At 35.4% G+C, this 12,934-nt stretch overlaps 1 protein-coding gene across 2 annotated transcripts; it reads left to right on the forward strand.

Moving 5' to 3' along the window:
• The first annotated feature begins 3,481 nt into the window (after positions 1–3,481).
• On the forward strand, positions 3,482–4,621 carry LOC110579865 (nucleophosmin-like). Of its 2 annotated transcripts, XM_044919954.1 has the most exons (2): positions 3,482–3,990; positions 4,075–4,616. In XM_044919954.1, exons 1-2 carry the CDS (start codon positions 3,611–3,613, stop codon positions 4,292–4,294), a joined length of 600 nt encoding a protein of 199 aa, XP_044775889.1. In that variant the 5' UTR covers positions 3,482–3,610; the 3' UTR covers positions 4,295–4,616. The 2 variants fall into 2 exon arrangements, with proteins under 2 accessions (XP_044775889.1, XP_021545197.2); XM_021689522.2 differs by having other exon boundaries at positions 3,482–4,621.
• The last annotated feature ends 8,313 nt before the right edge of the window (positions 4,622–12,934 follow it).

A 12,934-nucleotide genomic window follows, 5' to 3' on the forward strand; every position in this document is an offset into this window, starting at 1 on the left:
CCTGCATATTGTGCAGAACTGTCTGAGGTCTGAGTTTTCTCTTTCTCAGTCAACTGGTCATAAGAAATTCTCCATCAAGAATTTTCTCATTGGGTGTTTTATTAACCTAAATACAGTATTTCTTACCACAGAGAAAATGCTTTGTTTTGTACTTAAGCACTTTAAATTCAAGCACATTTCTAGGCAAATTTAATTATATCACTGATAAATAATAAACTTTAGTACTAACTGTATTTAAATAAAACAGGTTTTCTCAGTGGCAGAACTATTGATATTTTGTGTCAAATAATTCTTGTTAGAGCATATCTTGTGCATTGTAGGATGTCTAGCTTCATCCCTGATCTATATTTACGAGATGACTATAATATTCTTTCCAGTGTGACAATCAAAACTCTCCCCAGGCATTATCATATATCCTCTGTGGGGCAGAATCATCCCAATTGAGACCCACAGAACTAGAATTATACATTATTACACACATATATATGTTATACATAATATGAAATATAAGATGTACATTTTTAAATAACTTAAATGTGTAATTGGAAAGTTGAAAGACAGAGCTCCTTGGTGACTCAGTCGGTTAAGCGTCCAACTCTGATAACTCAGGTCATGATCTCAGGGTTCTGAGATTGAGCCCCCATGTTGGGCTCCTCAGTGCTGGGCATGGAACCTGCTTAGAATTCTCCCCCTCCCTCTCCCCTCCACCCCCTGTGCCATCTCTTAAAAAAAGAAAAGAAAAGAAAATTTGAAAGGCAAAAGCCACAATTTATGTTTGGCAGTTCTTTATCTTCTAAAAGATATAATTTATCTTTCTTCTCACATTTATTTTTTTTAAGATTTTTTAAGTACTTCTGAGATTTTATTTTTTGTTTTTGTTTTTTAATTTTTTAATTTTTAAAATTTTTTAAAATTTTATTTTATTATGTTATGTTAATCACCATACATTACATCATTAGTTGTTGATGTAGTGTTCCATGATTAATTGTTTGCGTATAACACCCAGTGCTCCACTGGGGGAGGGAGCATGAGAAGGGGGAGGGACAGAGGGAGAAGCAGACTCTCAGCTGAGCAAGGAGCTCGATGCGGAGCCTCCATCCCAGGACCCTGGGATCCTGACCTGAGATGAAGGCAGACGCTTAACCAATTGAGCCACTCAGGTATCCTTTTTTCTCACATTTAGACATCAAATCACATTTAGACTCTCATAGCAGGACAAAAACCCAACATGTCATCCATGTGTTTTGAATTCTCCATTATGAAACCAGAGTTTGATAAGAATAAGCCATGTCTTTTAGTACTTATCATGTTATCACTGATTTATTAAATGAAGGTTGCTATCTTTTGACTCATATTTAGATATTATGAAAGTAAACATCATATACCACATTGTGATTACTTATTTGCCTATTTATGTCCATTAGACTGAAAACTTCTTGGGGGCAGAAACATAATCACTTCTTACTCACTTCTGCTTCTTGAGATTAAAACTTGCCTTATTTGTAAACATTATTAAATGATCAATAAATGCTCTTGAATGAAACAACAAAAAAAATAAGAGCATAACTAACTTTTAATGTTATTCTGACACTTAGGTAAGTAAAAACAGTAAAACTTTCTATAGTGAGACCGACTTAGAGATTTAGTTCCATAAAGAGATAATTCTGCATTTCAGCAGGAATTAATAAAATACAGAAATTTATTGTACATGGGAGATGGGTTAGAATATAGGCTATTTGAAAAGTGTGCCTAATTATTATTCATCTCTAAATTAATTTTACATGGTCAGTTTGTAGTTGCGAAGTATGTTTTCATGACTTTCATGTTACACAATTTTGTAACACAAACTAGAACAATCATTCTTAAACTTTAATGAGTATAACCATCACCTGGAAAGTTACAATAAGACATTATTTGATATTTTGGTATATGCAAACATAAGCAAATTTGTAACGTATGTATTTTATTTCCAAGATCAATTTTGTTTTTCAAGTTGGCTCCATGTCCAGTGTGGAGCCCAAAGCAGGGCTTGAACTCACATCCTGAGATCAAGACCTGAACTGAGATCAAGAATCTGATGCTTAATGGACTGAGCCACACAGGCGCCCCACAAGGTCAATTTTTAATGTCCTTTCTACAAATTCTCGCTTTACTGACCTTTGTTCCATTTTATCACACTGTTTCCTTGCTTACTGAGGTGTTCTCTCCTTTGTCCATCCTCTCCTATATCCATTCCCATGAGAGCTTTGTACTCCTTTAGTATTATACAAATTTCTTTTTTAAAAATGATTTATTTATTTGAGAGAGATTAAGAGAGAGAGAGTTGGGGGGGAGGGGCAGAAGGAGAGAATCTTCAGGTAGACTCCCTGCTGAGTGTGAAGCCTAACATGGGACTCCATCCCATGACCCAAGAGATCATGACCTGAGCAAAAACCAAGAGTCAGATGCTCAACTGACTGAGCCACCCAGGCACCCCTTATTATACAAATTTCAAAACTGATATTTCTTCCATATTCTAGTCCAGTGGCTTTGTAAATATGGCCAAACTAAGTCTTAGAAGAAAATATAGAGACGTTTTTGTTGAGGTTCCTGAGACACATTCTGGAACTTCTAATGTTCCAGGAAGGAGCATTTAAAAATTATGTCTCTGGGGCACCTGGGTGGCTCAGTTGGTTAAGCATCTGCCTTTGGCTCAGGTCAGGATCCCAGGGTCCTGGGATCTAGCTCCAGGTAAGGCTCCCTGCTCAGCGGGGAGCCTGCTTCTCCCTCTCCCTCTGCCACTCCCCCTGCTTGTGCTCTTGCTCTCTCTTTCTCTCAAATAAATAAATTCTGTAAAAATAATTACTTCTCTGGGTTACCAAAATTCAGTTGTTTCTGACACTTGAGAAAGATGTAGCAATGTTAGGTTAACATAAATGCTAACTTTTACTTATATTATTTCTCCTGTGTATATGTACTTTTGAATAGAAAATACATATTTAATTTTGTACCAGATTTGATATGCACTGGTAGAATTTAAGACATCAGTGTAAGTCTTTTAATATGGTAGAAAAATAATTGGCTAGGTGCCTTTAGAGTTCTTTAAAGTACTTCACAGGCTAACATCATTCTGTTCTTTCTCTCTCTCTCTCTTTTTTAAAATATTTTATTTATTTTATTTTATTTTTTTAAGTAGGCTCCACACCCAACATAGGGCTCAAACTCACAACTCCAAGATCAAGAGTCACAAGCTCTACTGACAGAGCCAGCCAGATGCCCCCTATTCTGCTCTTTCTTAAGAACAGTCTTGGTCAGGAGGCCTGGGCTGGTAGGGAAAGCTAGGCAGCCTAGAGGTCTGAGGGAGGGAAGCGAGGTGCCCAGGCCTTGCAGCCTAAGATAGGATAGGAGGTCAGGAGAGGAGAGCTGGAGCTCGAAGCGGTGGAAGGAGGGGCGGCCTGAAGCCTGGGGCCGGAGCGATCCGAGGCCCAGGGCCTGAGGTTGTGAACTAAAGGCTGACAAGGATTATCACTTTAAGGTGGATAATGATGAAAATGAGCACCAGTTATCTTTAAGAACGGTCAGTTTAGGAGCTGGTGCAAAGGATGAATTGTACATTGTTGAAGCAGAGGCAATGAATTATGAAGGCAGTCCAATTAAAGTCACACTGGCAACTTTGAAAATGTCTGTACAGCCAACGGTTTCTCTTGGGGGCTTTGAAATAACACCACCTGTGGTCTTACGGTTGAAATGTGGTTCAGGGCCTGTGCATATTAGTGGACAGCACTTAGTAGCTGTGGAGGAAGATGCAGAGTCAGAAGATGAAGAGGAAGAGGACGTGAAACTCCTTAGTATATCTGGAAAGCGTTCTGCCCCTGGAAGTGGTAGCAAGGTTCCACAGAAAAAAGTAAAACTTGCTGCTGATGAAGATGATGATGAAGATGACGATGATGACGAAGATGATGATGATGATGATTTTGATGATGAGGAAGCTGAAGAAAAGGCTCCAGTAAAGAAATCTATACGAGATACTCCAGCCAAAAATGCACAAAAATCAAACCAGAATGGAAAAGACTCAAAACCATCAACACCAAGAACAAAAGGTCAAGAATCTTTCAAAAAACAGGAAAAGACGCCCAAAACACCAAAAGGACCTAGTTCTGTAGAAGACATTAAAGCAAAAATGCAAGCAAGTATAGAAAAAGGTGGTTCTCTTCCCAAAGTGGAAGCCAAGTTCATCAATTATGTGAAGAATTGCTTCCGGATGACTGACCAAGAGGCTATTCAGGATCTCTGGCAGTGGAGGAAGTCTCTTTAAGAAAATAGTTTAAACAGTTTGTTAAAATTTTCCGTCTTATTTCATTTCTGTAACAGTTGATATCTGGCTGTCCTTTTTATAATGCAGAGTGAGAACTTTCCCTATCGTGTCTGATAAATGTTGTCCAGGTTCCATTGCCAAGAATGTGTTGTCCAAAATGCCTGTTTAGTTTTTAAAGATGGAACTCCACCCTTTGCTTGGTTTTAAGTATGTATGGAATGTTATGATAGGACATAGTAGTAGTGGTGGTCAGACAAATGGAAATGGTGGGGAGACAAAAATATACATGTGAAATAAACTCAGTATTTTAATAAAGTAAAAAAAAAAAGAACAGTCTTGGTCATATGTAAACGGAGTAAATAATATTAGACTAAATATTCACTCAATATTAGGGAATAGGAAAATTGAGAAGAGTTAATGTCCTGTTAAATAATTTGTTTTAATTTTTTTTTTAATTTCAACTTGGACCATCACAGTCTACACAACTTCACCAGTATTAACTTATCTTTTATATTTCTAAATTTATTGTTTATGTGAAAAATAGGAAAAAGTATTAAAAATAGCATTACTTCAAAACTTATCGGCAAACTGAAGTTTGGTGATATATTAAGTGGATGTGTGGCAATGGGCAAATGGACAGTCAGATTATAGAAATCTCAGGAATTTTGTAGTGTTTATTAGAACAATGACCTTCTAGCAAGCAAAAAGCACAATTTTAAGTTCAACTGATGTACCACACACACACAAAAAATACAGTGTGAAAAACTGTTTCTTTTTTTTAAAGATTTTATTTATTTATTTGACAGAGAGAGAGAGAGCACAAGCAGGAGGAGTGGCAGGCAGAGGGGTAGGGAGAAGCAGGCTCCCCGCTGAGCAGGGAACATGATATGGGGCTTGATCCTAGAACCCTGGGATCATGACCTAAGTTGAAGGCAGACGCTTAACTGACTGAGCCACCCAGGCACCCTAAAAAAAACTGTTTCTTCAGATAAAAAATAAAAAATAGTGGTGACTATTTTGGTAACTTTTGGTTAATATCAAGATATCAATTATGAAGCATTAATAGCTTCTGGTAAAATGGCTAGATCCTGAGGTGGTAATTAATCTGTGTAATTCTAAAAATAGGAAATATTCTTTATATATGTACATATGCATATATACTATACATATGTATGTTATACATATTTATATTGTGAACATTACATGCTATCATTTTATGTATCTAACAGACATTATAAAGAGTAAATGCTAAATTTTATATAAATATCCCAAAGGAGTATACATTAAAAAATACCTTCAGAGTAGATTAATGAAATTATTTTATTTTATTTTTTTAAGATTTTATTTATTTGACAGAGAGAAACACAGCAAGAGAGGGAACACAAGCAGGGGGAGTGGGAGAGGGAGAAGCAGGCTTCCTGTGGAGCAGGGAGTCCGATGCGGGGCTCGATCCCAGGACCCTGGGATCATGACCCAAGCCGAAGGCAGACGCTTAACGACTGAGCCACCCAGGCACCCCTGAAATTTTAGAAATAGAATGAATGTCTAATGTCATTAAGCATTTCATCTTATTTTATAACAGATGACATTAAGATCCAGTAAAATGATTACTGAGGGTCAAATAACTAGTTAATTAAAGATCTGTGATGAGACCCCTCAGGTTCACAAATTCCTAGCCCTAAGTTTGTTCCTCATCTCCATGTGGCAACTAAAATGCTATTGGTTATTTATAGATTATATCCACATTTGAATAGGCTTTAGGTTGGTTCTGAATTGAAAGGAGATTTCTCAGTTAAGCTTCTTGATTTACTTTTGAATATCAAAACGCTTGCTGTGAATTTGGACACATTCCTGGCTTCAGACAATCCCAAAACCCAATGAAACCAGGGCTTTAATCAAGAGGATAGATGGAACCTTTGAAATGCTAAACAATGAAATTGAACTGAAGGAATTTCACCCATTTCTTCTTCTTTTTCTCTTTACCATATAACTTTGAACTGATCTGAAATCCCCTGGAGTGCTAACTTCAGCTGAAGAGTCCAGTAGGATGTAAACTCCCCAACCTCACAGAAAATTGAAATGCAGCACTTTTTCACTTTGAAGAGTATTTGGATGAGTATTTTTCAAATCTCATGTGGACTTTATCTATCCATGATATTTTTATTTTTAGGTATGGTTTTAATTTTTTACATTAATGCAAATACATAAACAAATATAAAAAGAACAATGAGGGTCTACTGGAAATGCCGGTGTCAAAATTTTATCTTTTGCTTTTTAAGAGGATGTCAATGGGTTGCACTTAATGTTCTTGTTTAGTAGTATAAGCATCACTAATGATTTAAATGCAGAATTTCAGTCTCTAACCAAGGATACCATTGTGGGTCTTTTGCATGTGAGTTTTATAATGCCAAAATAAGGAAAAATGGGCAAATAGATTATGTAAAAGGAAAAGCCAATAACTTGACTTATTTGTAGTTTTCTTTTGATAACACTGCAATACGAAGAAATTGTCAGTACAAGACCATAATGATTTATCACTTGTAAAGAGTTAAGTGAGATATCTATTTTGAAAGAAGCTTAGAAAAGAACTCTATAAATCACTTATGGAAATCACTTTTATACTTGTTGCTTAAGTCAGAAATATTTGATAGATGAAAAAAAGCATCTCTGAAATTTAAGACTAAATGAACAATTTTGGTCATAGTACTTACATTTTTTGCTGTGAATACCCTGAAACAAGAAGGGAGGGGAAAACCTACAGAGGAACAACTTTAAAAGAATGAGCCAGAGCAATGATTCACATATATGTAATGCTCAATGTGTTCGGATGTTTGCTGAAGATTTTATTACCTCATGATGCATTTTTATTAACTAAGGTACAAGAGAGAAAGGAAAGACGAATTTAAAGATTTAGGTGGAATGATAGAAAATAAGCTTGAATTCACTACTGCTAGAACATAATTTCTGCTGGAAAATTCTCAAGTTAACGCTCTCTGACTTGCTACCTGGTTCCTTTCTCAGCTACTCCTTTTCTTAACATCCCCATCCAACATGGGACCATTGGTCTTAACATACTATTACTCATATCTCTAAAGAATGTTACAGCCGCCTGCTGAGGACCCTTTCACAGTTAAGTCTCCACTTCAGGATCTTCTAACTTTCCTCCTCTAAGTTATTATTATTATTTTCCTTATCTTTAAGAAACAGTATCCCACCTCCTTTTTAAAGCTAATTCATCCCCATCTCTCTCCTACCTATTTAAGGAGTCTCTGTCATTAATTATCTGCTACCATATATTCATGTTTAACATCTTCTCTTTAAGTTTTTTCCCTGAGTAAACAAATTTGTTGTGTTTCAAGCTACTATTGCTCCTTTTCTCCTCCATCAGCACAATGAATGATAATTTTCAAAAGTCACTGCTTATTCACTCACTTCCTACTCATCAATTATTTAAATTATTTAAACTCTCCTTCCCTTATCTTAGGCACTTTTATTAAGTCAAATATCCATTTTGTTTGGTCAAACTCTTAGTAAGTATCTCTAGACTTGATCTCTGGTACTTGGTTGCAAGGAGCCAATATCCACTGTGTCTGATTTAAGCAAAAAAAGCAATTTAATGGAAGAATGTAGGATCATCTGAAGAACTGATGTAAAGGCTATGAATATTAACATGATTCAGAAATCAAGCAGGAAAGAATAATATAATAAAATAATAATAATAAATTATTATTTATTATAGTATTATTATAAATAATTATTATAAATAAAAAATAAGTCAATAATAAAAAGACAAACCAGTTAAAAAGATGGGCAAATCACATATATATGAATGACCAATAAACAAATGAACAGATTCTCAACATCATTAGTCATTAGAAATATAAGGCAAAGCCCAGAGAAATTTCTTGATAACCATAGGATAGGTATAATAAAAAATAGTGCATAATAACAAGTGTCAACAAGGATGTGGAGAAATTGAAATGCTCATACGTTGTTAGTGAGAAAATGTTGTGGCTACTTTGGAAAACAGTTTGACAGTTCCTCAAAATGTTAAACATTGAGTTACCATATGTCCTCACAATTCCAGTCCTATATATATAGCCAAGAGAAATGAAAACATATTTCTACACCAAAATGTACACACAAATATTCATAGCAGCATTAGTTGTAATATCTGGAAAGTGAAATCAACCCAAATGTTCGTTCACTGAGGAATGGATAAACAAAATGTGGTATATCCATACAATTATGCAAGATAAAAAGGAGTAAAGTACTGATACATGCCACAACATGGACGAATCTTGAAAATATTATGCTAAGTAAAATAAGCTGCTGAAAAGGACTACATATTGTACGACTCCATTTATATGAATATCCAAAATAGGCAAATCTATAGACAGAAAGTAGATAAGTGGTTGCCTGGAGGAAGGTGGGTTGACAGCTAACGGGTACAACATTTCTTTTGGGGGGATGAAAATGTTCTAAAATTAGATTGTGGCGATGATTGCAAACTTTGTGAATAAACTAAAAAAACCCTCGGAATTGTATGCTTTAAGTGGGCAAATTTTTATGTTGTGTGAATTTTATCTCAATAAAACTTTTTAAAAAGTCAGTCATGGACCAAGGAAGGCCAGTCAGAATAAGACACAACCAGCTCTGGACATAGGATCCATCAGTTTTCCATGCTGCCACTGGACCTGCCGCTCCTGGATACATACCGCCTCTGCCACCAGTGGGCCCAGATACTGGCCTTTTTGTTGATGGCATGAACCCAACTCTTCTAGCTTCTTTGTGTTAGCCACTTCAGACTCATGTCCTAAGTAGGCTCATCAGATTGTTTAAATTTCAGACAGCTCTCTGAGGTGTAATGTCTAGGACTTGGGGGAGCAAGTAGCTGGCCTTTTATGTAAAACCTGAGAAACCATTAAAATTGTAAGATAAAAACAATGTCCAATTCCCTAAATATAGACAGGGGGTTCAAATGCTGAGCAGCCGTAAAATGACAAATGTTATCTGTAATCTTTTCAGAAAGCTTTGAAAATGCTTTCTGTATGGCCAGATGGACTCTCCCTATCCTGCCTGAACCTGAACATTAGGATACTCCATACTGAACCCCTCCAACAAATGAGATCCACACACCTCTGCCAGCTCAATTTTATCAAAGCATAGCCTAGGTCAAGCTAATGCCCTGTTCAAAAACCTTCAGTGGTAAAACATGAATTTCATGCTAAACAAAAAGTAATTGGTTTCAAGGCCCTTAAAGGTTTACAGAGTTTCCCTTTCCATAATACTTTTTCAATTTTCTTATTCATATAAGCATTTATTAACAAAGATTTTTGCTCTTCTCCCATTTAAAGTATACAATTCAGTGGTTTTTGGTATATTCAACTATGATTTTGAAAAATTATTTCCTAAGTAGATAAAAACAATCCACAGAGATAGATAAGTTTGCATCATTCCTGGGGTGCCTGGGTAACTCAGTGGGTTAAGTGTTAAGACTCTTGATTTCAGCCCGGGTCATGATCTCAGAGTCGTGAGATGGAGCCCCACGGACAGTGCAGGGTGGAGCATGCTTGGAATTGTCTCTCTCTCTCTCTCCCTCTGCTCCCATGATCTCTCTCTCAGAAAGAAAAAAAAATGTTTGCATCATTACTAAAATGCTGCAAGTTTAAACACGCTTTTACCAGAAAAGCTAGAGTTTAAATCAGTTTAAATTTAAATTAGTTATAATTTTCTTAAAATGGCATAAGGTATCTCCCTAATCCCTTAAAGAAATATCTGAACAGACATGCAATTATTTAACAAGTGATAAATTTTAGGACAAGTGGTTATTAGATAGCAGTTATAGGAAAAATAATCTCCTGTAAACCTGCTTTAGGCAACCTATCCTAAAAATGTCTTTTTTACTATAAGCCCCATACCCTGAAATAGATGTAATTTTATCCCACTTTATTTTTTGGCTTCTTTCAACTTCATTGAAGTATAATTACATTTCACTAAACTTCACATATTTAAAGTGTGCAATATGATCACTTTGGGCGTATGTATACAAATCTGGGAAATTATCAATATTGTAGGATAAAAAACTTTTCCAACTCTCCCCATTTTCCTTGTACTCCTTTGTAATCCCTCCTTCCTGCACCCTCATATCTGACCTACCTTCCGAGACTATAGATTAGTTTATTCTTCAGAATTTTATATGAACATAATTTTTTAATTTCTTTCTTTTTATATGTTTTGATTTTTTGGCCTGACTTATTTCACCTAGCACGACTTTGTGATTTATTCATGTTATAGCATGAACTAATAATTAGTTCCTTTTTATTGCTAACTAGTATTTCATTGAATAGATAATCACAATTTGTTTGCACGTTCATGTGTTGTTGGACATTTCAATTATTTACAGTTTTTGTCTATTTAAATTAAAGCTGTTTTGATCATCTGTGACCTACTCTTTGTAGTCATTTAGTTTTGTTTCCTCAGGGTAAATACCTAGGAGTAAAATATTTGATGTTGGTGAATGTATGTTTAAGTTTTTAAGAAACTTCCCAACTCTTTTTTTTTCAGAGAGGGGAGAGGGTCAGGGAGAGAGAGGGGGAGAGAGAATCTTAAGCAGGCTCCTCACCTAGCACAGAGCCCGACATGGGGCTCAATCTTGCCTCTGAGATCATGACCTGAGCTGCAGTCAAGAGTGAGATGCTTAACCGACTGAGCCACCCAGGTGCCCTAAAACTTACCAACTCTTTTCCAAAGCAGTTGTACCATTTTATATTTTCACCAGCTATGTTTGAGAGATGTAGTTGTCCATATCCTTCCCATTTCTGTTTTAATTTTGTTTATTAAAAATTTTCCCATTCCCAGGCACCTGGGTGGCTCAGTGGGTTAAGTGTCTGACTCCTGGTTTCACCTCAGGTCATGATCTTGGGGTCGTGAGATTGAACCCTGTGTCTGGCTCTGCACTCAGTGCAGAGTCGGTTTAAAATTCTCTCTCTCCCTCCCCCAGCTTGCACGGGCTCTCTCTCTTTCTAAAATAAATAAATAGATCTTTAAAAAAAAAAGCTATTAAAAATTTTCCCATTCCCATGAATGTGGTGTTTTATCTCAGTGTGGTTTGAATTTACATCTCTAAAGACTAATGATGTTGTACATCATGTATCTACAGGCCATTTGTTTATTTTCTCTTTTAAAGTAAATATTGAATGTTTTTGCCTGTTTTTAAAATTTTTGCTTTGTTTATATTATTATTGAGTTGTGAGCATTCTTTATATCTTTGTCTGATTTATGTGTTGTGAATATTTTCTCCTGGTTTGTGGCTTGGCATTTCATTTTCTTAATTGTTTTTAGAAGGGTGAGTTTTAAGTTTTCATGAAATCTAAAACATCACTTAAAAAATATAGTTCATTATTTTTGTGTTCTATCAAAGAAATCTTTCATCACTTGAAGGTGCACATTGCTGTCCAGTTTTCCCAATACCATTTGTTGAAAAGACTATCTTCTTTTTCTTTCTTTTCTTTTTTTTTTTGAGACTGTCATTTTTCCATTGGATATTCTTTCTTGCTTTGTCAAATATTAATTGATCATGAAGTTGTGGGTTCATTTCTGGGTTTTCTATTCTCTTCTATTAATGTATGTGTCTATTTTTGTGCCAGTACCATACTGTTTTGATCACTATAACGTTGTAATATAATGTGAAATCGGGAATTGTGATGCCTCCAGTTTTGCTTTTCTCTTTCAAGGTTGCTTGGGCTATTCAGGGTCTTTGGTGGTTCGATAGAAATTTTAGGATTGTTTGTTCTAGTTCTGTTAAAAATGCTAGTGATTTTAAAAATTTTTTATTGTTATGTTAATCACCATATATTACATCATTAGTTTTAGATAAAAATGCTAGGGATATTTTGATAGAGATTGCATTAAATGTGTAGATTTCTTTGGGTAGTATAAACATTTTAACAATATTTATTCTTCCAATCTATGAGCATGGAATATCTTTCCATTTCTTTCTGTCATCTTCAATTTCTTTCATAAGTGTTTTACAGTTTTCAGAATACAAGTCTTCCACTTCTTTGGTTAGGTATATTCCTAGGTATCTTATTGTTTTGGTGCAATTGTAAATGGGATTTATTCCTTAATTTCTCTTTCTGTTGTTTCATTATTGATGTTTAGAAATGAAACAGATTTCTGTACATTGATTTTGTATCCTGTAGCTTTACTGAATTTGTTGATTCGTTCTAGTATTTTTTTGGTGGTCTTTCGGGTTTTCTATATAGAGTCTCATGTCATCTGCAAATAGTGAAATTTGACTTCTTCCTTGCCAATTTGTACCTTTTATTTCTTTTCGTTGTCTGATTGCTGTGGCTAGGACTTCCAGCACTATGTTGAATAAAAGTGGTGAAGGTGGACATTCCTGTCCTGTTCCTGATTGTAGATGAAAAGGTCTGTTTTTCCCCATTGAGGATGCTATTAGCTGTGGGTTCGTCATAGATGGCCTTTATTATGTTGAGGTATATTCCCTCTAAACCTACTTTTTTGAGGATTTTGATCATGAATGGATGTCATACTTTGTCAAATGCTTTTCTGCATCTATTGAAATGATTATATAGTTCTTATTCTTTTTTTATTAATGTGATGTATCACATTGAT

This window comes from Neomonachus schauinslandi, chromosome 12, assembly GCF_002201575.2.
Source record: "Neomonachus schauinslandi chromosome 12, ASM220157v2, whole genome shotgun sequence".
Classification (NCBI taxonomy): domain Eukaryota; kingdom Metazoa; phylum Chordata; class Mammalia; order Carnivora; family Phocidae; genus Neomonachus; species Neomonachus schauinslandi.

Bases quoted from the DNA above. Each gene is read 5' to 3' on its own strand.
- LOC110579865 (XM_021689522.2), top strand. From the start codon at position 3,611: ATGAATTATGAAGGCAGTCCAATTAAAGTCACACTGGCAACTTTGAAA.